Source organism: Notamacropus eugenii, chromosome 5 (assembly GCF_028372415.1).
Source record: "Notamacropus eugenii isolate mMacEug1 chromosome 5, mMacEug1.pri_v2, whole genome shotgun sequence".
In the NCBI taxonomy this organism is placed as follows: Eukaryota; Metazoa; Chordata; class Mammalia; order Diprotodontia; family Macropodidae; genus Notamacropus; species Notamacropus eugenii.
This window is the reverse complement of record NC_092876.1, coordinates 187,682,064-187,709,179: the sequence shown is the minus strand read 5'-3', so window position 1 is coordinate 187,709,179 and position 27,116 is coordinate 187,682,064. Positions and strand designations below refer to the sequence as shown.

Below are 27,116 nucleotides of genomic sequence, written 5' to 3'. Positions count from 1 at the left end.
TATTTTAGCAAATGCAGTATATGCAATAGAAGTGAAAATATAGACGCTTGTATTTTGAAAGCTACAATACATAGTATCACTTACATTCAACATTTTCTGGAAATTTTCTGTGAATCTCCTTATAAGTATCTAAAGCTTTTTGGTAGTTACCTATGAATAAATAAATAAACATAGAAATACTTAGTTTCAGACATGAGCCAGTCTTGTATGTTTTTAATTCCAAGGCAAGACATTGTAACTTCTAACAGTCTGATATGAAAGTTTCATATTTATTACAAGCAAAATGCTAATTTTAAGTAAAAAAACTGGACAAGCAAATTTTGAAAGAAAAACTAAACTATAGTAATATATAGTAATACTTTAATATTTCAGTGGTTCCGTACCCTCATGAATGTGAGGACTCCTTGTAGCACTGATAGATATCCATGCCTTCTCTCTCTGGAAGATCTTTTTCCATAATCTCCCAAGAATCCTCCACAAAGGATCCACTGAGGATGTCGAAGGTCTTACTCTATGTGTCTTTTTTTTACATTTGGGGATACCAACGCAGGGCTTGGAATGTTCATCTATTACCCCACGTGACCGGATCATTTGCTTTTCAAAGCATACATTTCCTGGATGACCTATCTCACATTACTTCTTGAGAACACACTGTCTTTGGAAATATTCTGTGGCCTACTTCAATTAATCAAAAAATAAACATTTATTAAGCTCACATTATGTGCTAAGTACTGTGTTAGGTGCTGATTATCAAAGACAAAAATTAAATTAAATTAAATTAAAGCCCTCAAGGAGCTTACATTCTATAGAAGGTGGAAACAAGTGTATATATGAATATATGTAAATAAGTCCAGAGTAATTTAAAGGGCAATCCATTGTGCTTCTCTGAATGTTTAATTCCTCAGGGATTGTGATGTTCTAAGATGTGCAGCCGTACAGCAGCACTGTGAATATATTTATTTCTGGCCTAGGAAGCAGTTTGGAACTGCTGTAATACTCTGCAACTGCAGTGTCCAGGCACAACACAGCCTGTTCTTGTCCCAAGCACAGGATCATCCTCCACAGTATCTGACATTTAAAGTAGGAAGTGACCTTGCAGGCCCTCTTTTCCAACCCCCTCCTTTTATTGATAAGGAAATTAAGGCCCAGGAAGGTTAAATGTCCAAGGTTACTAACATAGGAAGTGCCAGTCAGTTTGAAACCTTGTCCTTTTACTCTACATCAGTGGTGTCAAACTCAAATAGAAATGGATTCCTGTGGATGTATGTTGACTTAGAAAGTTACAAATTAACACCATCTATGTTGGATTGTATTTTTTGTATTTGTGAAACATTTTGCAACTACATTTTAATCTGATTCATGCTGATATTCTGGCGTAGAGCCTTCCCATGCTGCTCTTCTGGGTCCTGCTCCTTCTCCATCTTCAGAAACTTGTTCCAACATATACGTGCTAATATATTAACTGATAATTCAACTGTATGACAAAGTGGACAAAAACAGGTTTTTATCCGTTTTCTTCTTTCTCAAGGGACTGTTAGGCCAATCATAAATCTTCCTAAGCCACTTTTATCACATTCTGGGGATTGAGGAAATTATCATATTCTTTTAGTTCTAGCTCCTATGGTCTGTTGAAACTCAGACTGTCTTTTAAAGGCATTTTCTATTCCACCAAGTTGATTATGTGAAGAATTGCTGACTGTGGAAAAATTTGCATAGCAACAGGTTTTTAGTATTCTCATAGCTTTTCATTCCTAAAAGTACTCTGTCTCTCTCTAGGTCAGTTCTGTACAACCAGAAAGGAATCTGGAACTTGAAACCATACAGCAAATGTCCAATGCTATCAAAAAGTAACTGTGAACATATATTTCCAACTTTTCTTATATATTTTAATTGATAAAATTTTTCTCCACAGTTATTCTATTTTTCCACATAGTCCCTATACCTAGAATTCTTCACCTCTTGACTACACTAGCTGCCTTCAAGACTCAGCTAAAATCCTATATCCTACAAGAAACTTTCCCCCAAACCCCTTTGAACTTCCTTGGGTTGATTAGCTCCATTTTACCCTGTATGTAACTTGTTTGTACGCAGCTCTAAATGTGTTGTCTCTTTCGTTAGACTGTAAGCCTCTTGAGAGCAGGAACTGTTTTTCCCCTTTTCTTTACATTCCCAGCATTTAACACAGTTCCTAGCACACAGTGCTTAACAGGTGCTCATTGGATGACTACACAAGCACATCATTCTGTCTCTCATGGTTATGCATTTGCCAGTTAATTAGCATTTATCAAAATATATTTGCACAGACCAGTGTCAAAGAAAAAATTTAGAGTTATATTGTGCTGTAAGGTATAAATCAGTGCATTTATTTAGTGCCATAGCAATAAATTATCAAAAAATTATTTTTTAGAGGTTGAAAAAATAATAACAAAAGAAATGCAAGGAAGGTAGTCTAGCTATACCAGATCTTAAATTGTATTACAAGGAAGTAATCATCAATGTATTGGTACTTGGAACTGGCTAAGAAATAGAGTGGTGGATCAGTGTAAGAGACTAGGTACACAAGACACAATAGTCAATGGCTATAATAGTCTACTGTTTGATAAATTCAAAGACTCCAGCTTCTGGGATAAAAACTCACTATTTAACAAAAACTGCTAGGAAAACTAGAAAATAGTATGGCAGAAACTAGGCACAGACCAGCATCTTACACTGTATACAAAGATAAAGTCAAAATGGATACACAATTTAGATATAAAGGCTAATACTGTAAGCAAATTAGAAGAGCAAGGAATAGTTTATCTCTCAGATTTATGGAGAATGTAGGAATTTATGATCAAACAGGAGTTAGAGAACATTATGAACATTATAAAATACAAAATGGATGATTTTGTTTACGTTAAATTGAAAAGTTTTTGCACAAACAGAACCAATGCAACTAATATTAGAAGGGAAGCAGAAAGCTGGGAAATAATTTTTATAGATAGTGTCTACAATAAAGACCTCATTTCCAAAACATATATAGAACTGAGTCAAATTTATAAGAATACAAATCATTCCCCAATTGATAAATAGTCAAAGGATATGAACAGGCAATTTTCAGATGAAGAAATTAAAGTTACCAATAGTCATATTAAAAAAAAAAAACCAACTCTAAATCACTATGGATTAGAGAAATGCAAATCAAAACAATTCTGAGGTACCACATCACCTATCACAATTGGCAAATGACAAATCAGAATGACAAAACAGGGAAATGATAAATGTTGGAGAAGATGTGGGAAAATTGGAACACTAACGCATGGTTGGTGAAGTTGTGAACTGATCCAACCATTCTGGAGAGTAATTTGAAACTATGCCCGAAGGGCAACCAAACTGTGCACACCTTTTGATCCAGCAATACCACTCTTAGGGCTACATTCCAAAGAGATCATAAAAATGGGAAGAGGACCCACATGTACAAAAATATTCACAGAAGCTCTTTCTGTGGTGGCCAACAACTGAAAATCAAGGGAAAGCCCATCAACTGGGGAAATGGTTGAACCAGCTGGGGTATATGAATGTAATTAGTGGAACAGTACTGTGATATAAGAAATGATGAGTAGGCTAACTTCAGAAAAACCTGGGAAGACATATGAACTGATGCTTACTGAAATGAGGAGAATCAAGAAAACACTGTACACAGTAACAGCCATATTGTTCAATGACTAACTTTGATACACTTGGCTCTTCTCAGCAATGCAAGGGTCTAAGACAACTCCAAAAGACTCATGATGGAAAATGCTGTCCACATTGAGAAAGAACTACTGAGTCTGAAGGCAGATTGAAGCAGACTATTTGCTCTCTCTTTTTTGCTTTTTGTTTTGTTTCCTCTTTCTCGTAGTTCTTTCCACTGGTTCTAGTTCTTCTTTACAACATGACTAATGTGAAAATGTTTAATATGAATGAATATGTAGATCCTATATCAGATTGTATGCTCTCTTGGAGAGGAAGAAAATTTTAAATTCAAAATCTTATGGAAGTAAATGTTCAAAAACTAAAAATTTAAAAAATAAATTATGGAAAAAAGAATACCAGAACCAATTTTAATTAATTAATGATTATTCTAATCTATTCATTTTTCAGCTTAATGAAAAATGTCCAGATTGTCCCTATGTGCTGTCAGATATCTCTGCAACACAAGCGATTTTGAAGTCCCAGTTTATAGATTTTTGAACAAGGAATATTTCACAGCCAAGACTAAGCAAGGATCCAAAGCCTAGTTAAGAGTTCAGGTACCAATTTGCTTCATCAAACTGAACGGACAGTCACTTAACAAAGTACACCTATGGAGAATCATTTTCTTAAAATCCATTCAATTCCTCTTTCGTCTCTTTCAAGAACTCCTTTCCAATCAATCCATCAATCAATGAACACCCTACAATGTGCTCAGCCCTGTGCTAAACTTTCCAGATGATAGGGATCTCTTAAATCTAATCATTACCTTTATCGGTCAAGGTGGGTCAATCCAGGGCCCTGACTCTGGTCAGGTCACCACTCTAATTGCTACACTTCAAAAGTGAGGATTACTTTCTAGTAATCCTCCTCAGAGAGCGAGGGAGTAAGAACTTGTTTTGGAATTGATTGTTAAAGACGGATAAGATTCTTCTTTCAGATTAGTCCCAAGATATTCAATTAGGATAATTTTAAAAGACTTTCCACAGATTTCTAAAAGAGTGGTGGAGAAGGAGGGCTTTGTTTGCTTCAGCACCTGGACTGCTTTTACCCTTTACTTCTACAACTCTTAGAATCCCTAACTCTTTTGGAGAGTCAGTGTAAGTGACACTTCCTACAGAGAACTTTTATATCCTATCTACTCACCTAGAAATGAGTGTTTTTTTCCTTCCAACCCCAGAAATCATTTTATAGCTACATTGTACAAATATTTTATTTACCTATCTGCGTAAATGTTGTTTACCTTCCCAGCAGAATGTAAGCTCCTTGAGGACAAGGACAGTTTCATTTTTGTTTTTGTATCTCTAGCATTTAGCACAATGCTTGGCACACAACAGGCACTTAATAAATTCTTGTTGAATTTAATGAATTGAAATAAATGGGTCAATTACAACATATGATTACGTGCTGATCTGTAGTATTTTAAAATTGTGTTTAATAGGAATTTGTGGACTATACATTTTTACTTATGTAACTATTATGTTATATTCCCTTACTTAGGTCTAATTTACACAAAACACAAAAAATTAGATTAAATACATTTTTTAAAGTGTATCCTGACTTTTAAAATGAGCAAAGGTAGTTTTTTTAAAAACTACTTACCACTTCTTCTATAGCAACTAGCTACCATTAGCTGCCATTTCACTTGGGTAGGCCTGTAAAAGAATAAAATATGATTTGATTGGTATTAAAATAAATTAAAAATAATCTGAAGTTCATGGTTAAGTCTATCTGTGAACCATTTATTACATGGTATTTTCCAAAGCCCCAGATTGCCTCTAGTATAAAACAGAAAATCTTCAGCTTGGTATTTAAAGATAATCATTCAATTAACACGCATTTCTTAAGTGCTTGCTATATGTTAGGTACTGTGCTAAATGCTAGAGATTCAAAAACAAACATGAAGCAGTCTCTGGAAGGAAGCAAGGAGTGAGAGAAAAGGAATGATCAAATTTTCTAGTAATTTTGACTCAAGAAAGGGAGAAGAAATAAAGGGCAATAACTTGAGGTGTTGTTTGATTAAAGTGAGGTTGTTTTTTCAAATGATACAGGAATACTAAGCTTATTTGGAGCAGCTGGTAAGTAGCTAGTTGATGGGGAGACTGAGAATTAAAGAGAGAGGGGAGATGATTGTGGGGGCAACCTGCCAGATGAGACAGGATGGGATAGGACCAAGAATACGAGTTAGAGGGTTTTTCCTTGTTGAAGAGAAGTCATATTTTCATCAGAGAATGAAGTAAAAGAAGAATGGGAGATCATGTTAAGGGACTAGGCAGATCATGGCTACTGGTCTCCATGTTCTCAGTAAAGGTTGAAGAAAGATCTTTTGCTGGGAGGATCAGATTAGGGGTGGTATGGAAAGCTTGAAGACAAAAAAGACATTCTACAATTGCCAATATGGGGAACATAACAGAGAATTAATTATGGTAAAAGGATTGCCTTCTTTGCAGTGAGGACTCAGTTGAAACCAGATTTAAACATGTGAAGTGGACTTAGTCAGCATGGTTATATGACTTCTCCCCAAACAGTTCAGCAGCATGAGAGTATCTGTGGAGTAAGCAGGTGCTAGGTGTGATCCAAGTATGTGGATTGGTCAATGCCTCAGTGGTGAGAGGAAAAAAGAGCAAGAGATTTAAGAGCAAAGGACAGAGTGTTGTTGAACTGCTTAACAATTGGTTGAGGACTGGGCAGGGAGGCAAGTGAAGCTAGTGAAGGAGTGATGGCCTAAGAGACCTAAGAAAGGCAGAGGGATGAAGAAGTAGCGTAGTTTGAGGCACAGGAAAATAGATAATGATAGAAGATTATGGCTGGATAGAAGAATTTCTGAATTCTTGATCAATCGGAACACTTGGGAGCGATCATGAGGACAAGAGTGTGACAGCCCTGTGTGCTATTGAGGTGGGGGGAAGGAACAGGTCACAGGAGGTAAAGAAACTGACGAACAAAGAGGTTGGGTGGTGTAGTGGAGAGTGCTGTGCAACCCTAGGCAAGTCACAGAGCAGCTTTAAGCTTTAAGTCTATGACTTAATGAGACCCAAGAAGCCAGGTTATACAGAGGTCAGCGGTCAGGAGGCACAAGACAGGGAGCTCTATTTACATAAACATAATTTCTGTTTATTGATTGATTTATATTTGCTTATATGTATATCAGGACATGACAAGAATATGCTGTCAACTAAAGGCAACTGAGCTGATAGTTTTATCTTGTCTTAAGAAAAACATGAAGCCTGGTCAGTAAATCAATTAAGTATCACTTAAGAGACTATCCACAAGAGAAAAGGTACGGCTAACACGAAGGGAACTACATGTGTTAGACATGGTACCCAAGAAGGCAGGCCTGAGAATCTCCCTTTAAGCAAATATGAAGACAAGGAATATTCTGAAGTACCCTACAGAGAGTGGGTAAGGTTTGTATTTCTGCCCATCTGGACATCTATATATACACAAAATACAAGCCATCTTCTGTCCTAGAGAAGATGGAGGCTAAAGAAATGTGAGCTATTCTATAAGTACTCCTTGACAAAATGAAAAAAGAATTTAAAGAAGCAAAAAAAGATGTGGAAAGGTGAAAATCTTAATATGCTTTTTTATCTTTCATATTTATATATGCCTTAATGATAGTAAGAGTTAAAGGGAATATGTTGAAAGATTACTATTTTATATCAGAGTATAGGGATGTGTGTGTCATGATGTGATTCTACCTCAGAGGGTTATAGCTACTGAAGCACCAAAAGGATCACAGGAGCCAAAATGTGGGGCTGGAAGGGAACTTAGAAGAACATCTAGTTCAATCCTCTCATTTTACAAATGAGGAAACTGAGGTTCAGAGGGATAAAGCGATCTTCTCAAGGTCCCACAGAGCATACAACTATCCCAGCTGGTTTTGCTACAGTGTGAATCATCAAAATAAACAATTTATTTAGTTATTATTTGATATATTTTTCTGAAATGCTGATTAGTCCTAGGAGTGCCACAGCCTTTCGCAGTCAGTCAGCAAGTATTTATCAAGAACTTGCCACATGTCAGGCACCATACTAAGCACTAGGGATACAAAAAAAGGTAAAGAACAATGTTTGGGTACATATATGTTGATAAATTGATGTGAATAAGGAGACAGCTAGAGGGTAAATCCTGAAAAGCCTTTGGTTTAATAATCTTTTTAGAAAGTTCTATCATGAAATGATAAGTTTGCAATTAATAAATATTTTACATTTTTTCTACCACAATAGTAACTAAGTAAAATGAGACATTGTGAGAAAAAAATGGAAACGTTATCCAAAGTTATAAATGTTCTAATACCTGACACATAATTTATAATGTCTCCTACATAGTATTTAAAGGGGTAAATATCTCAACACAAGACATAAAATAACAATCATTACTTACTGAATGAGAGCAGCTCTTTCAAAGTACTTAATGGCTTTTTCACAAAACTGGGTGTCAATGTAATAGGCCCCAAGCCACTCAATGACCTCGATGTTAGAAGGGAAATACCGATACGACTGACAAAATATGAAAGGTGAAAAGAACATAATTTTGATGATAAACAACATACTTCTTTTAGTTCTCAAATATCTTACTCACTTAAGTTACTAATTCTCCAGATGCCAGAAATCTGTAACACATGAATGAAAGCAGTGTATTTATATACTACCTCATATAGCACATTCTGCAAGTTTGGGAATTGCAAAACTAATTTTTAAAACTTAATTAAAGTGAAATGGTCATATTGTCAATTACATATGTCATTTTAATGCAATGAGTTGCACTGTTACAAAACAACATACAACCCAAATTCAAATATTACCTTTAATGGAATAAAAAGAAAGATGAGTGATAAACAAGATAGGAAACTTTCTTCAAGACAAAAATGAATTTGTCCTGTAAACTGTATTTTCTTCTCATTAAACAAAACTTTTCCCAAAATTCTAATGTACAAGAAATCGAGTTACTTTTAAAATGTACTTTAAACATTTCCTAAATTTACTAATTATGCCTTCTTTATAACTTTATTCCTATAAATTCTATAAAATACTTTTAAAGACCAGTAAAAATGGTGTAAGTACCTCATAATAATACTGAAAAGCTTGGGATTTATCGCCTTCGTTATCATACAGTTCTCCTAGTTTAGATAAGGCACGAGAATCAGTTGGAACCACACTTATCAACTGCATCAACCATTCAATAGATTGGTTAGGATCTTCCATTATTTCATATCTTTAGTAATTTTAGTTAAGGACAATAAATGTTTGGTGATTCATAGACCTAAATTCAATTAATGAACATATTATAACAGAAACATATCACAAAAAAATTATTTTAAAAAATCTGTAGTAGTATATTATTTAAGATGCCTTTCTTCATAAAGCCATTCCCTTCAATCAATAAATTGCTTTTACTTCCTTTAACATATAAATTGAGCATTCTTATCATACTCTCATTTGTTTTTTTCCCATTTAGCTCTTCGAGTAGGTAGAGACCATGTCTTTTAATTCTTCTGTATCTCCCCAGTGTCTACTAAAGTATACTACATAAAATGGGTACTTAAAATATATTCCTTTTTGAATTTCATTTTTATATAATATGCCTACACAAAGCTAACATATTAGAAAGTGGTGCCCTGTACTTCCAATAATCACAGATTTTTCATTATATGCCAAATTTAGAATGAGAAAGTTTTTAAAAATCTTAGATGGTATCTTGAATTTTTTTAACAGATAATTAGAGTGATTATGTACAACTGAGGATGTACAAATTATATGAATAAAAAAAGAAAACAAAATCATTAGAAAAGGATATGGAAAAGGAAAAACAAGAATCATGTATTTGAAATAGATTTTTTTTTTGGACAAAGTTAAGCATAAAATGTAGCAAGACTGGTCATTTTTAATGGTACCTCATGACTGTGCACATTCTATTTTTATATCTAAATATTTACAAAAGTCATGGCACCATACATTTGTGTAAACTTATGTGAACCTTGTAACATTATGTAAGTTTATTGTCATTGCCTTTTTAATTAAGAAGGCAAATTTAGCTATTCCAACTAGTTTAAAAGGATTAAGATCAAATGCTGTTGGAGAAAATTCTTAAGAAACCTAAGGATTATGGACAAAATTCATATGAAAACAGGGACTATAAAGCTTTTATTTGTATCTGTCAGGGTGACTAGCATAGAGCATTGCACATAGTTGACATTCAATAAATATTTGATCAAATAATGAATAAATTAATTCTCAAAGTATTTCATATGTCCTCATCTTTTGAGAAAAAAATTAAAGAGAAGCTTTAACATTTAGCTACCAGGGAATATTTTAATCAGTTATCATAACAGTTTAAAATATACTACCCAAATTCAATCTTTATGATAATAATTATAGTAATAGCTAGCATTTATAAAGCACTAAATAATTTATTACTTCGGCAACTAAACAATATCTCAGAGACTATGCACAGTAATTGAGGTTTCCAGAAGTGTCTTATTTACTTCTAGGGAACTGGTTATATCTCAAACAGTATCCGCCCTGCTATTTTTAAACCTGTCTTTAAACATTACAAATACCTTGTACATCAAAACTATCACTTATTTCATTATAGCATCAACTCAGTTAAACTAAAACCTTTTGAATTAAGCATCTCCCTTAATTTTCTTACATAAGATACACATTTGCTATTTGGTAAAGAACTTGGGCACTGTTCCGTAGGATTGCATGAAGTTTCAGGAAACAATCCAAAGCCTCATCTAGGCGATTTAGCTTCTTATATGTTAAGCCTAAAAATAAAAAAAAAACCATGAAATTACATAGTATCAACAGTAATTTGCTTGTTCAAAACAGACAACTTTCAAATACATACATATTAAAGGTACATACATACATACATAAATACACAGAAGTTCAAATCCAGCCTCAGATACTTACTAGCTGTGTGATCCTGAGCAAGTTACTTAACCCTGTTTGTCTCAGTTTCCTCATCTGTAAAATGAACTGTAGAAGAAAATGGAAAGCCACTCTACTATCTTCACCAAGAAAACCCCAAAAGGGGTTACAAAAAGTCAGATACGACTGAAAAATGACTAAACAACTAACATACACATATACATGCACATATTATATATATGTGCATGTATATATAGTCAGTGTGTGTGTGTATATATATATATATATATATATATATATATGTTCTCTATTCCTATTCAGTATTACTAATGCTGATGACTACTTCTCTATACAAGGTATAGCTGACAAGACAGACATTTGATGGTTTCTTTTTCCCTGAACAAACTTGAAAATTGGTTTTTATGTACTTATATGCCTGCAGCTATTAACAATTAATATCTTTTAACATTTGTGGTTACATCAGTTCATCACTCCGAATGTTTTGTGTTCCAGGTTAAAATATCAATATTATTGTTTCCCAGCAGTTCCACAGCTATCCTATATTAAAGTTTTATATTCTAAATACTCACTGAATCACCCATAAAAGGGTACTTTCGCTTATTCTATTTCAGTTTTCCCTTTGAGCTAATGATGTAAAAGCTAGGTGAATAGCCTCTTATTATCCAATTTCCATACAAGTTCACCAAAACTGAACTACAATATAATGAAAACCATTTCAATGCTGATAGACTGTCTAGGATGTAGCCACTAGTGATCTTACTGCCTAATGTCTAGTAAGACTTTAGGCTGACACTGAATGAACTCAAGAAACTAGATATGAAATCTGCTGTATGACAATGTCTTGGAGTCTAACATTAATAACTAGAAATGCTCCAAGCCTAAGAAATCTATTAACTTACCATGTGACCTTCAAGAAATCACTGAGCCTCCAAAACGGTCTGACTCAAATTCTCCTCTCTCTAATCTATTGTCAACACAGCTGCTAAAGTCATCTTCCTAAAATGCAGATCTGATCACGCCATCCCATGCTCATTAAGCTCCACAGACTCCCTCTTGCATCTAGGACTGAATATAATTTTCCTGACTTTTCACAGTCTAAGTCCAGGCTATCTTTCTAGGCTTACTTCAAATTATTCCCTTTCACTTTCTTTGCATTTCAGTCAAACTGACCTACTTGTGGCTCCCAACAAACAACACCTTATCTCTCATCTATTTGACTTTGGCATAGATTATCTCCCATCCCTGAAATGCACTCTCTTATCTGAGAAATCCTTTAATCTTAGAATTCAAGGCTCAGTTCAAGTGTCACTTTCTACCTAAGTCCTATTTTAATTTCCCCTGATGCTAGTGTCTTCATTTATCTCCCTCCAAAAATGACTTTTTACTTACTTTGTATATGTTGTGCATTTATTTACTTATGTATATCTTGTTTCCTTTCAAAAGAGTGTAAACTCCTTGAGGGCAAGTACCATTTCCTTTTGTCTCACTCAAAAGTTTGCCACAGAGTAGCAGCTAATAAATGCTTGCTGAGTGAATTGAATAAAATCATGGAAATCTAGAATTTCATGGGATCTCAGAAGTTGTCCAAATCCTAAACTGAAATACAATCAATTCCCTTCTACAATATGTCTAAAATCAAACTCTTCATCTTATCTTCCCAAATTTTTTATTTCTGTCAATGGCAGGGGAATCCACAGTGATTCTTCTAGTCACCCAAACCTCAAACCTTTGAAATCTATCTAATTCCTATATATCATATATCTAATCTGTCACAAAGTTTGATGATTCTTCCTTCAAATTCTGTCAAATGTATTTCTTTACCTCTATTCCAATCCCAATCCAATCCAATAAGCATTTATCCCATATCCCTATGTGCAAGGTAAAGAAGCAGACTGACACAGTGAAGAGGTGACTTCTTCAAAGCCAGGAATACTTTGATGTACACTGGCTGTGTGACTCTGCACGCATCATTTACCCTTACAGGCAACCTCCTTAAATTCTAAGTTGCAGAGAAGGTGCTGACCTGCATTGGTAGAGAAAACTACATTACCTGAGAGTTCCCTATGCTAAGAAAAACATAGGTCTAGGCCACATCCCTGAATATGTAAGGCACTGAACTCAGGACTGGTGATACAACATAAAATGAAAAACATTACCCCATTTCATTATTTAGACTCTCTTTAATTATTAGGGGCAATGGTTTTGATTGATCATCCAATGATAAAATCTACTGTATTCTACAAATCTGTCACTTAAGGTAGGTTGGTTGTTTCTTGGATTGCCACCACCCTGATTCCAGGATCTTGTTTTGATTTTAAGAGGGATTCAGATTCTCTAGACCATGGTTCTTTAGGGCCAATTCTAAATTATCTAACTGATATTAAAATACTCAGTAACGTCTCTTTCTATACAACTTGATCCATACTTATCCTCAATGTGATTTTCTACATCAGCTTAGCCAAGCTCAACCCTTCAAAAACAGGCTTTACTACTTAAATTTTGGTCCCTGTCTGAAATGGATTCTCCATTTTTCTCTGCCTATTCATTCTGGCTCTTGCTAAGCTCAATTTTTTTCCCATGCAACCTTCCTCAGGTACTTCAGATCATATTAATCTTCTGTTCCTAAGGTCTCATAACAAATTAATGACTATATGACATGTATTTATCTCTATACTGCAGTCTGTTTGAAGGTGAAAACTTAGGGGTTCACAGATCATAGATCTACAGTTGGAAGGGACCGCCAAAACTTGATTTAAAATATTTGAATAGAAGTCATGTAGAAAAGAGATCACACTTGTTCTGCTTGGCCCCTGAAGGAAGAATTAGAGAAGTAACAGGTAGAAGATGGCAAAAAGGCAGGTTTATGCTTTAACATAAAAAGTAACTTCCTAACCATTAAAGGTATACAAAAGAGAAACAGGGTCTACCAGTGAGTTCCCTCTTACTAGTAGTCTTTTTTTAACTTAACAAAAATTTATTAAAAAAGAAAACAAAATAAAACTGGCATAAAAAAAGAAAATACTTCTAACAATTTTGCATAGTAATGCAAAATAAATTCCCATGCTGGCCATGCCCCAAAACTGTATGTCTTGTTCTACATATTTAGTCCATCACCTTTCTACTAGGAAGTGAGCAGCATTCTTCATCATTGGTCCTTACTAATAATGACTGGTCACTAAGTGGGTCAGAGTTTTAAAGTTTTTCAAAATGGTTTGTTTTTACACTATTACTAATATATATGTTTTAACCATTTTCTCTGGATTTTTGCTCACTTCACTAAACATCAGTTCATATAAGCCTTTCCAGAGATCTCTGTTACTGTTCATTTCATCATTTCTTACAGCGAAAGACCATGCCCTTTGATGCAGCAATACCACAATTAGGCCTATACCCCAAAGAGATTTTAAAAAAAAGAGAAAAAGGACTCCCACGTACAAAAATGTTTATTAGTAGTTCTTTTTCTGGTGGCAAAGAACCAGAAACTAAAGGGATACCTATTTTGTAATTAATTTATTTTAGCTTACAAAATTCATTTCTACAAGATTTTGAGTTCCAAATTTTCTCCCCATTTCCCCCGTACCCCAAGATGGCAAATATTCTGATTACCCCACTTCACCCAGTCTGCCCTCCCCTCAATCACCCCTCACTCTATCCTTCTCCCCTTCACTTTCTTGTAGGGCAAGATAGATTTCTATACCTCACTACCTGTACATCTTGTTTCCCAGTGGCATGTAAAAACAATTTTTAACATTTGTTTTTAAAACTCTGAGCTTCAAATTTTCTCCCTTCTTCCCTCCCTACCCACTCTCATTGAGAAGGTAAGCAATTCAATATAGGTTATATATGTGTAATTATGCAAAACACCTCCATAATAGTCATGTTGTGAAGACTAACTATATTTCCCTCCATCCTATCCCCTCCGCCATTTATTCTATTCTCTCCTTTGACCCTGTCCTAAAGGGATACCTAATTAAAGAGGAACTGGTTGAATAAAGTAAAGTTACTAGTAGTTTTGGATGACTACTTGGAGGGAATAATTACAAAGAGAATTCTTGTCAGGTTAAATCAGAATAGATGGCCTCTGAAGTTCCTTCCAACCCTGAGATTCTATGACTGTAAAACTTTCTGGAAGCAGGGATTATGATGTATGTCTCTTCCTAGAGATCCTTTAAATAAATATCTATTCAGCAATTGAAGCACTTATATTGAGTCCTGGGAGAAATCCTAAGTGAGATAAAATTTTGATCCTGTTCTCACATAAAGCTTACTCTCTGAGTGGGGAATAAGCCCCCTGTAAAAATAACTCTAATATAAATAATACTATATGGAAAAGATCAAGAAAGCCTATCACAATATTAAATACATAGTCACTTAATAAATACCTATGTAAAAGAGATTAGTAGTTTAATAGCAATTCTCTTTTTCTTTTCTACTTTGTACCCAGAAATGTTTATTTTACTTGGTGTCTATTAGTACAAAAAAAAAAAAACCCTTAAAATAATAAATAAATAAAATGTCATTCTCCATATTAGGGTATAGATAAACTTACACTGAATTCTCCTTTGTGTTCACGTTGTGTTTCAGAGGCAACCCTCAGTCCCAGTCCTGAGTTCTAGAAAACAGCAGAGCCCTTTCTCTTAGTAAAGTAACTCTAATTCTCAGGCTCATGCGCTGCCACCTCAGAGCAAGCTATAGCTGCTTTTGTGGTTCCCTTGAGGTTCCGTAGCCATGAAGTGTTAAATCTCAGGCCACCCAGGTGCATCCCAACCATGTTAAAATAAAATTGGGAAATATTTAATGAAATAAATAAAAATATAATGCAAAACAGATGATATTAATTTATGATTTTTTTTAAGTCAATGTGTAGTCTGCAGAGATCAGTTTCTATTTGAGTTTGACACCATTACTCAAGTCTACCTTACCCAGATAGTCTGATTAATGGAGTTTTCAACTTGTTACACTTACCAATATTATAAAGTGCTTCAGTACAAGAAGAGTCATTTCTCAGAGCTTCCTTGTAAAATTCTGCTGCTTTCTCATAATCCCCATTCGCAAAAACAGTATTTCCCTTATTAGTGAGAGCCGACGGATTGTATCTATCAGAATTCACAGCTAAATCTGCATAACTATTGGCTTGGGTAAATTCATTCTCCTAAATAAAATATAAAGAGCATATAATTTTAATTTTATTTTTTTCCACACAATAATATTTTATTTTTCCTAATTACATGCAAAATAGTTTTCAACATTTACTTTTACAAGATTGTGAGTTCCAAGTATTTTTCTCCCTCTCCTCCCCATCCCAAGATGGCATGCAATCTGATATAGGCTATACATGTACAATCATATATAATTTTAATTTTCACAAAAAGCTATTTGTCCTTTTCAGCTATACTGATACCTATAACCTTGATGAGATATTTACATTTATTATTCCTAATAACTTTATTTTTCAAAGATATCAATCTACAGTCTTAATTAGAATCTAGTTTTTCACCAATATTAAAAAAAAAACAAAACTATTCCCCTGGAAACAGCTTACTGAGGCTTTTATGGTTTTAGGTATAACAAAATTTATATGTAGATGGCTTCTTTCCCATTGTTCAAATTTTATTCCATTTATTATTTCAACAAATTGTCATTCTATAGGTCAAGCTGGTAAACATATTATGCCAGTTCTTCTTACTCTAAAAAGTATATCCTCTACTTCAATATCCTCTTGCCAAATTCTTTGACCAAAGCCTAGGAATCAGTTATGTGGCCAACATACAGTTTATTTTTGCTTCATTCAATTCTTCACAACACTGCCATAAATTTCCTTCATACTGTTTCTCAACCATTTCCCCCTCAAAATACTCAAATTCCTTACTTCTATAAAAATCAGATTTCAACTGTTAATTAAATAAAAAAATTGTTAAAAACCTACCTACTATGTATAGGCAATAAGGACACAAAAAAGAAAAACAAAAGTCCCTTTCTTCAAGGGAGCCTACATCTTTGTGGGAAAGGAAAGGTGTGGGACATGTTTGCAGGCAAGTATAAAACAAGGTAGAGCGTGATGAGGGAGAAACTAAAGGGTCTAAAGTGTTATAGGAATACTTGAGGAAGAAGAGAATGTTTTACTTTGAGGAGGAACACATTCCAGGGAAGAATACAGAGAAGGGTTTTTGCAAATGCATAGAGGTAAAAGGTGCTACATCAAGTCAGGGGTTCTGTTGGGCTAGAATGTAGAGTCTATGAGTGCAAGTAATGTGAAATAAGGCTGGAAAGGTAAAATGATGACAGATTATAGGTCAGTCTAAAGAATTCATATTCTATCCAAGAGGGAATAGGGAGGGACTGAAGGTGTCTGAATGGAGGGATGACACAGATCCATGAACTAGGAGAATTATTTTGCTCTTTACTGTGATGGATGGATAGGAGAGCCTTGATCAGAAAGATCAAGTAGAATGTTATCACAATAGCTGAGTGGTAATGAAGGATTGATGGAGAGTAGTTTCTGGGAGAGTCTCAAAGAGACCTATGAGGTCTTTTATAAGTATAATTGATAGGACTTGGTAACTGATTAGATACAGAGTTAGAGGGATAGTGCCCACAACAGAAAGAAAGAGGAAGTTAGAAAGAGGAGACTGGGGAAAGAAATAATGGATTAGTTTGAGCATGTTGAGTTTCAGATGCCTCTGAAACTGTTAGCTGGAAATGCTCAACAGGCATTTCTGAGCATGTGAAGTCAGGAAGATGTGGGTTCAAGTATTACTTCTGATGAGTAATGGACAGTCCAGGCAATTCTCTAAAACTGTAAATTACAGACCAGTCACTGAATGACACTGGTAAAGGAAGCCTCCAAATAGAGTTCCTCAAATTGATACGATCACAAGTATAGATGAAAAACAACTGTTCTTCTTATCTGGTATAAACACCAGTATATACTGTGTTCCTGTTCTACCTATTGGAGATTTTCCCCCTTTTCTATTTATCTAAAATATCTCCCTAAATCCTTTAGTGATTTAGCTCATGTAATGCTCCAAGTGTTCTCACATTTTGTTTGCAACTATTTTCTCTTGGCTGTTTTAAATATTTATTTTCAGGAATGGAAGGATTGCTTGTTGCTCAAAAAATGGCTTGAAATGAATGTCCCTCTGTAAACTTTAAAAAAAAATATTTGCTTCTTAAATATCCATCTTCATAAAGCATGTTTATTTCTAGGTAGATAAATGTTAACATTTATGGTCCATCTGATGTAATTTTCCTAAATGTTATATTTCAATTTCTTTGATTCTACCTTGTTCTTTTTAGAAAATTTGTGATGCTGACTGATTCTTAATAAGTGTTTTTTGAAATGGTAGGTTTAGTTTACTTAGTTTTTCTCTGTTCTTTAGGATGTCAATACTTCTGAAATTATTTCACTGTGGTTCGTCCTCCATATATACCATGTGACAGACACCATGTTCTAATAGCTTGGTAAAATTCAGTGTCTTTTTTGGGGGACTGGAAGAATGCTGTATATCTAGCAGCAATTTTCTGCATTGTGTGCAAAACTGCATTACTACTATGGATTTTTTGAAGTTATTTTTCTTCATATTGTACTCACCATATTGATAATTTTTTCAATTTTTTCCTTTTATTCCTTTGTATTTTTTCAACTTTCACTTAATTTCTCCATATGTATTCTTAAACTTTCTTCAAGATTTTTTATTTGATCTTTTGATATTAGCACTAATGATTCTTTTTTAATGTCTCTGAATGTATTACCTACTTGAGAATATCTGTGGATATAACTCATATGGTTTTGTTTTGGGTATCTTCTTTTTGATATTTTAGCTTATTCAGCTGCTCTATAGTATCTGTGAGTATTATCAGCACTTCGTATTACTTATTTCAAAACTTTGTTGCTTTCATGTGTGATTTTAGTCACTTCTCTACCGTCCAGCATTTCTATTTTTAAAAACCTACTTATTATTTATTTTTACTATTTAGCATTTATTTTTTTATTTTTATTGTTTTTTTGTGGAGTGTGTAAACAAGGGCTCTCAATTATCCTCTTACTCTGACATCTTGGATTAGTCCTTTCTTTTAGTTACGCAGTTCAAATCTCTAGTGTTCTCTGCTCTCAAATCCTCCACTCTTTCTCTTAACCTTGCCAAGTATGAACTACTCCCACCATCCTTCTCCTCTGGGTCTAGAGGAAACCAAGCAAAGTAGCTAATTGGGTACATACATTTATGTCATCTACTCCCAGTTAGGTCTTCACAAAAGCAAGAAAATCTTTTTTAGCCTTCCTTAATTGATTCTCTAATCCACTCACCATAGAAGTGGTTCCAAATCTTTTCAAACCTCTCACACAATCTGCCTCTCTGCTGAAAACTTTACCTCAAACTTCAATGGGAAAATAGAGATCTTTCACCAAGAACTCCCTCTTCTCCCTGCCATTGTCTTTAAAAACTCTTTGACATTATTATTTATTTTTTCCTCCTTTATTCTAACCTCTGATGAAGAAGTGATCCCTCCCATTGACAAGGTCAACTACTGTATATATATATGTACATTTGATCTCATCACCTCCCACCTTCTCTAGCAAATTGTCCCCACAATCATTCCTCTCCCATTTTCAATCTCTCCTTATCTATAATCTGTTCCTTCTATCTCTTCTCCTCTCACTTCTCAGCCCTTTGGAATCCAATTTCTGGCATGGTCTCCTGGATGTCATGGTCCTCTTTGAGAATGAAGAACATACAGCAGCAGCAGTCAAATCTAATGGTCTTTTCTAAAACTCTCATCTTTCTTGACCTCCTTCTTCATGACTCCTGAGTTCAGATAGGTTGTTCTCCTGTCTTACCATTCCTCCTCAATCTCCTTAGCCTCAGTTCCTCATTTGTAAAATAAGGATAATATCTCTATTATGGGGCTGTTTTGAAGTGAAAATGAGATAATATATGGAAAGATCCTTGCAAAATTTGCAATGCTATGTAATAATATTAGTTATTATTACACCATTTTGCTGCTCAAAAACTTTCTATTGATTTTTGAAGTCATATATGCAGAATGAATTAAAACTTCTTATCCTAGCATTCAAGGCCCTCTATTATCTATCTAGACTATAAAGTCCTTGAAAGGGGAGATGATGTCTTATCTAAAAAATATTATCCCTGGCATGTGCCTTATTATTCTATACATAGCAAAGTACTCAATAAACGTTTGTTAACTGGATGACTGGATCTCACTTTAATTTTCCAATGTAATCCCCCATTATTCCCTTACAGGAATTCTCAACACTAGTCAGAATGATACAGCCCCTGTCCCCTGAACATGTCAGGTACATCCCCTCCTTGCTCCTTTCATTTGATCTAAATCCTACCTATCCCTGAAGGTTGAATTCCAATTCTTTCTGTGCACTTCTTCCTTAACTGTTTCAGTCTATAGCATCCTGCTTTTCATAGGACCATAGATTTCAGAATAAAGGTACCATAGAGTTTGTCCTTTTATTAAGTGGATTTGTTCTGTGAAGTTTGGATTCAGTCAACTGCACTTGAGGACCTAGAGGGCCATATGTGGCCTCAAGGCTGTGGGTCCACCCCCTTCCCCTCCCCACAGTCCAACCTATTCATTTTACAAATGAGAGAAGAAAGACTCAGGGAGGTTAAGCTAGTTGCATAAGGCCACAAAGAGAGCTAAGCATTAGAGGTGACATTTGAACCCAGGTACTCTGACTCGGAAGCCAATTCACTTTCCATTATGATACATTGCCTCCCCTTCCTAACTATGGTATCAATAACCACTTTATCCTCATTTGGTACTTACCATGTATTGCTTTGTATTAAATTTATCTTCTAATGAACACGTCCTAGCTTCCAGATTAGACTCAGCTCCTTAACATGTGACTGACATTCCTCTCTGTATTCCTATTACCTCACATAGTACCACGCACATACTCAATAAGTTTTGTTATTTACGATGATGCCATACATACTAAAGCATTTCTGTTCACCTGTAATTAACCTAACTCTGCCTGAATCTCAATTCATTTATACATTTTTTGATTCTTTGGAGAACCATTCTAACAATTCTTGTACACAATGGTACGAGTTTAGCAATATAAAAAATACTGCATGATCAATCTGTGGAAACATGCTTAAAAACCCTACATTTTTAGCAGAAATGAAAATATTAAGAAATAATATCTCTCTGGTCTTAACCCCCTCCCCCCCGAACAAATCAGCCTTCACAGTTTAAACGTGAAAGTAGAAGAAAAAAAGTCCTTTCATAATGAATGGACTAACAATGAAAACCCAAGTCTTAACAAAGAGTATCACTATTATCACCCCAGAAGTGATTTGGGCTATTTATACAACTAACAGCAGTCTTCAAACAGATCCCATAGAAACTCTGGACTTTTCTTTTGAGAAAAGAACTGATTTCTCCTTGGAGAACAGATTAAGCTCAACTTCTTGACTCTAAAACACTTAAAAAGAAGTCCTGGAAGGAACAATTCTTGTGAAATGTTAACTCCAAACTATATTTTAACACAATATAATCTTTCCCTCATTCAAGATTCCCATAAATGCTACCTCAAATTATCTTGAAACAGAGTCATGTTGGAGGGCAGGAGGGAACCAGGCTAGTTTTGGAACTAAGGCAGGAATAGCTTGGATATTAATGTGAAACTAAATAAATATGTTTCTGATAGATTAATGCCTAAAACACAAGGCATAGTGAGGTATAGTATTAATAGTTTTCCTTGAAAAATTATAGTAACTTATAAAAGAAAAACTTACCAAGTAATAAAGGAATGAAAGGTTGGTTGCAGCTGCACTTTTAACTCGACTGTCTTTTTTTTCAAACATTTTTAGAGTTTCAACAGCCTAGAAGTGAAGCATTTGCAAATTATAATGAGACCATACTAGAATTATTTCTTTTAAAATAAATAAAATCAATACTCACTTCACTTTTATTTGCGGTACCAACAAAAAGTACTAAGATAAGTACATAAAATCTTTCCAAAATGCTATTTTTTGGGAGATACTTAAGTTTCAAATTTAAAAAGTATAAAAAAATTAAATGATGGCATATTAACAGAATAGGATGTTACTGCCCTATAGGAAATGATGAATACAGAAGTATGGGAAGTCTCATATGAACTGAGGCAAAGTAAATAGAACCAGGAAAACAATACGTATGACCATAACACTGCTAAGGTCAAAGAATACAACAGCAAAAAAACCCAACAAAACACTTAATGCTATGTAATTACGATGATGAAATCTGGCCATAAAGAAGAGAGGAGAAAATGCATCTCCTTCCCTTCTTGGCAGAATTCTCCAGGTGTGGTCCGGCAATATAATGAGACAATTCAAACTAAGATTACATTATTTTTTTTGGTAGTTACAACATAATCAATATAGGAATACTAATTCCTATAGAATTTGTAATCAACTAGAATCACCATGTTAATATTTCACTATCTCCCTTCTCTTCCTATCACTTAGCCATACTAAATTTCACCTTGTTAAATTTAGCTCATCATTCTATCCTGAATGCATGAATATGTCATATGGCTCATAGATTTAGATCTGGAAGAGATCTTAGAAGTCATACAGTCCAAGTGCCTTGGTTTATAGATGAGTAACTAAGTCCCGAGAGGTAAGGTCTCACAGATATTAAGGAACAGTGCCAGAATTTGAAAGCAGGTCCTGTTACTACAAATCTGCACTCCACAGTATGACAGCTCGTCTAAAATTGGGGCTATCAGTCCCAAGATAAAAAGACTTAGGAGGCCCATGATACTTGTATCCAAATACATGAGGGGCTTATCAGGTGGAATAGATCTAGAAGCAGAAGATGAAAAGAAGCAGATTTAGGCCTTTTAAAGAAAACAACTTCCGCACCATAGAGCTATCCAAAAATGCCTCAGAACATAGTGAGTGTCCCATCCCTGGAGGTCTTCAAACCAAAGCTGGATGGTTGCTAAATGGCTTAATCAATGGAAAGAGCTAGAGATTCAGATCTCAAAGATTCGGATTTGAATTTCATTGCTGAAATTTACTAGGTATGAGTACGGGCAAAATACTTAAATGCTATGAAGCCTTTATGTGAATAAAAAGGAAACAAAATTATAGCTTTTTGTAGATGGTTTACTTAGAAAATCTTGGAACATGTGGTAGCCCCTTCGGTTCTACTGTTTTGATGAACTCATGATGTCATCAATGTGGCTACTTGCTCTACCACTGGTGCCCACAGAATCCTTCTCATCCTATGAAATTCTGGTCCATAGCTTTACATAAATCCTCCACTGAAGATCTAGCCTACGTCCTGGAGGTTTTTTCTGGGTCTTTGAATATTTTGTGGATACCATCAACCCAAGGTGTCTGTTATCCTTGGCACTCTAGTTCAAATTTATTCCTTACTGAAGAGTCTAAATAATTATTTAGGCTGCCTTCTGGCAATCTGATGTCTTGATCTGTTTTAGTCACTAAAAACCTGACACGTAATTAAAGAGAAAAGGAGTTTGAGTATTCTCTGTAATTTTGCATAGAAAAATGACTGAGAACTATTCATCCATAAAAGTTATTGCTGTCATCTAAATGGAGTTGACACAAAAAAGACCAAAGCATAATTTTACTACAGTATACATTTTCAACATACATGTTTTTTTTAGCCTTTTTATGTTAAAAATGTTATTGTTAAAAATGTTTATGCTAAAAATGTAATTGAATGTGCAATCCAAGTTTGCACATTCCAAGTCAGCTGCTACAAATCATGCGGTAGGCTCAGAAACTATGGAATGCTTTTAATGATGCCAAGATGCTCACTGCCATAAAAGTCTTAAGTTTTTTAAGGTCAATATTCTCTTGATGATATTACCTAGTTATTAATTACAAAGCAACAGGATCTCATAAGTCTCATATTTCCACATGACTCAAACAGCCCTGAATGATTGCCAAATAAAGAAGTAGACCGTAGAACACTATTAACAATGACTTAGATGACAGTAGTGGATAGGAGACATCAAGAACATATTTTAAAAAAATACATTTGACTGGCAAAAGAAGTAGACTAGTTATGCAGCAAGAGTGGGTGAGAGCTGCAATGTTATACATGAAATGTTTAAAATAACCAGTGGAAAGTTCCCAGCTTATCCTCTATGAAGGATCTGTGGAAATATGCACAAAGGAATTACACAGGGAGACAGTCTAGATGGGTTGTGATGTGCAAGGAGTAAAGGAAGTACAGAAGCAGATGAGAACACAGATTCACTGAAACACAAGTATATTAAAATAAGCAAGTGATTCTTTTAAAGTAATTTTCAAAGTAGAATTTAAGATATTAACAAAATGCCAATACTAAATATGCATATTAGCAAAAAATTTAAATAAGACTAAAAAACTAAATATATTTTTTAAAATATACAAGTGTTGTTTTATAAATATATTTTATATTTATAAATATATTATAATGTATTGGCATAGCATATTATAAACATATCTATATCTTATATATTCATACTTTATAAAAATACTTCCAATAAATTTTCTTATTAGTTAAAAACAATTATAAAATATTTGCATTTTATGTGTCTCTTAGACACAAATTACTTTTCTTCTTAGAATAGATGAGTAATTTAAAATAAAGCTAAAAAAGCTAATCTGTTAGTATAAATAAGCTATTAAAAATTAACTGATTTATCTATCTTAAGGAAATTAAAGCTAAAATTATTAAGTTCTAGTAAATTACAGTTAGAATAAAACTGCTATGCATGAATTTTCCACTTCCAATAACTTCCATTTTTTAAAAATTGTTTTTCTTAAAAAAAATTCATGAATTAAACTAAGGGTCTATTTTCAGACCAATTTACCTTCCAAAGACTTGGAACTCAAAAGCTTTTCTTTCTACAATATTTTTCTCAATGGGGATTTAAATTTTGAGGAAAGCAAATATCCTCCTATGAATGAATAAATGCTTGACACATGTGTGCTTAGTGGACACAGGGCTGGATCTGGAATCAAAAAGACTTGAGTTCAAATGTGCATATTTGATTTCTACTGTATTCTTTGGAAATCTATTTAAAATTTCTTTAGAATCTGGAAGAAATATCTAAAACATTTTTGCTTGTTAAAAGAATAACTTTCTAAATCACTTGCAAAAAACCCCAAAAGGTATGCTCCTGGAGGATAAAGACTACTTCAGTTTACTCTTTGTACCCTCAGTGCCTTGCACAGTGAATGGCACTTTGTAATTGCTATAAAGGCGCGTCATACATGTGCTGTGGAGGGAGAAGGGCAAAAAAGTGTCATGTAAATGATGGTGTTTGAGCTGAGTTTGAATGAAATTACAGATGTCTAATCCCAATCATTCTCTTAAACTCATGTGATACACTGATACTAGCTACTGTGCTAGATTTTTTTTTCCTGTTTAGGATCTCTTGTTCTTTCAACCTCCCTCTTTTTTACTTGGAGACATTTTAAAATCTCATTACAACCCCCATTCCCTTCCATCCTCTTTTTCTCTCAATCTATCACCCTTTCTCTAGCCTCATTTAGTCTCTTCAATTAAATTTTAAAAAAATTCTTCTTTATCATAGACTTAAACCTTGACAAACGAGCATTTAAATACGTAATGAACAAAACAGGATTCTACATGAATGTATATATACATGAAAGTGTTAATGTGTCATTTATTTTAAGTAAATATGTATTAAATATATTTTATTTACTTATTTTAAATAAGTATATATTATAAGTATATATTAAATTTAATGTGATTGTAACAAAAAACTCCCCCTAAAACCTACCACTTGCCCTTTGAATGGAAAAGGAAGACATTTTTAGTATTTTGGCATAAATAAATTTCCTACATCACTTTTTTTTTGTATAAAGTTTTAATCCAAGTACTCAAATAATTTAACATTAGCAAAATATAATCTTATCAAAAAATAAATCAAAAAATATCTGGGCTATCAAAAAATAAAATTTAAATATTATAGGATAAATTTCTCTTGAAATTTTAATAAAGCCGAAGAAAATATATCCAGCAGGTAGGTGTGAAAAGTTTAAAATGATACATTTTTATAAAAGAGAATAGTCTTTGGTGGTGATAGAAAGAGACTAAGAAGAAACAATCCTAATGCTACCAATAAACTACTCAGGTATCTAAAGCACTCTTCATCTTTTTTTTCCTCCTTTTAAAGTATCACTACTAGAGTACCTAAGAAAGCATGGTATTGAACTTAACATAGAAATTTCCATGAATCAAGGTTTGTTTTGTAACTATATATTTATTTAACCCAAGGAAAACCTAGGTAAAAATAATATACTTAACAAAATGCCAAGTGTAGGATTCTCTTGACCAAACTTTAAATGAGAAATGGTAGGCAGATATCTAGCATGGTAGGTACATACTTGGAGTCAGGAATTGTAGAAAAGACAAAAAAAGGCAGACAGGGAAAAAGTTATTCTGGTAGTGGAATAGAGGGAGAAGGATACAGACGTGGAGAAAAAGAAGCTCTATTCAAATCCTGGCACTGATATATACTATCAGGGACCCCAGGTAATTTACCTGAATTCTCTGGACCTCAGTTTCTTCTTCTTTAAACAAGAGGGTTGGGCTAGACAGCCTCTAAGAGCCTTCCTATCTCTAAATCTATGAACCATTAATCAAATATATATTGAAAGCAGTAGAAAGTCTCTGTCTACCAGTATCTTTCTATGTAGTTGTGTCCATTTTGAAAGCTTAAAGTAGTTACCATATTTAATCAGGCAAGCAGGAAGGAAAATTGAATGCTAACTGAATAAGAAGTAATGTACAGAAGCAAAGTGGTTTTATCGATAGAGCACTAAAACTGCGGACAGGAAGACCTGGATTGAAATCCCTCCTTGGACTAGCTGAGTAGTAACTAGTCACTTATCCTCTGTGGGCCTCAGTTTCTTCACCTGTAAATATGGATGATGGTACCTGTTGTACCTACCTCATAGGTTTTTTTCCCTTGAGGATAAAATGAAATAATGTATTATAAATTACTTTGCAAACTTAAAGTGTTAGTATCAAATATTATCAGCAATAGCAATGTTGGATAGGGTTCAAATAGTATACCTACTAAGCATGCTGACAAAGGCAATGATAATTCAGTAGAATGTGGGACAGTCTCATAATGCAAGGGATGTTTGTCAACATTAGTTTAAAAATTTCCCTCTTTATGGGTTTCACATTATTTTAAATCAAATAGTTGAGGCATATAGTCCTAAAACTTTAAATGTTTGTTGGACTAAAATGAAGAACTTATGATTCTATGAGCACTTTATTTTCCTGGAATGACTCCTTTTTTGCTGAACCTTTCTTACTTCCTTATGCAGAATAGAGAAACCTTCTGTGGAAGGCCATGGAATCTCTCCAACCTACCTCACAAACATTCCTAGTTCATGTTGCTCAGGCTGTAGTAGCTCCCTCACTGGATCCACACACAATCACCCAACTGTTAATGTGAGAACCTTAGCCTCCCTGTATCTCTCAACTTTA

The 27,116-nt window shown here is 34.2% G+C and overlaps 1 protein-coding gene across 5 annotated transcripts in view; it reads right to left on the bottom strand.

Moving 5' to 3' along the window:
• IFT88 (intraflagellar transport 88) overlaps nucleotides 1-27,116 on the bottom strand; it is a 122,936-nt gene that overhangs the window by 47,185 nt on the left and 48,635 nt on the right. For all 5 annotated transcript variants that reach the window (XM_072611677.1, XM_072611680.1, XM_072611678.1 and 2 more), the window contains 7 exons: nucleotides 21,383-21,469; nucleotides 15,576-15,762; nucleotides 10,375-10,483; nucleotides 8,778-8,928; nucleotides 8,098-8,213; nucleotides 5,314-5,366; nucleotides 85-150 (listed from right to left, as the gene is read on the bottom strand). In XM_072611677.1, the coding sequence (XP_072467778.1) occupies nucleotides 85-150; nucleotides 5,314-5,366; nucleotides 8,098-8,213; nucleotides 8,778-8,928; nucleotides 10,375-10,483; nucleotides 15,576-15,762; nucleotides 21,383-21,469 (769 nt within the window). The remainder of the gene's footprint in view (nucleotides 1-84; nucleotides 151-5,313; nucleotides 5,367-8,097; nucleotides 8,214-8,777; nucleotides 8,929-10,374; nucleotides 10,484-15,575; nucleotides 15,763-21,382; nucleotides 21,470-27,116) is intronic.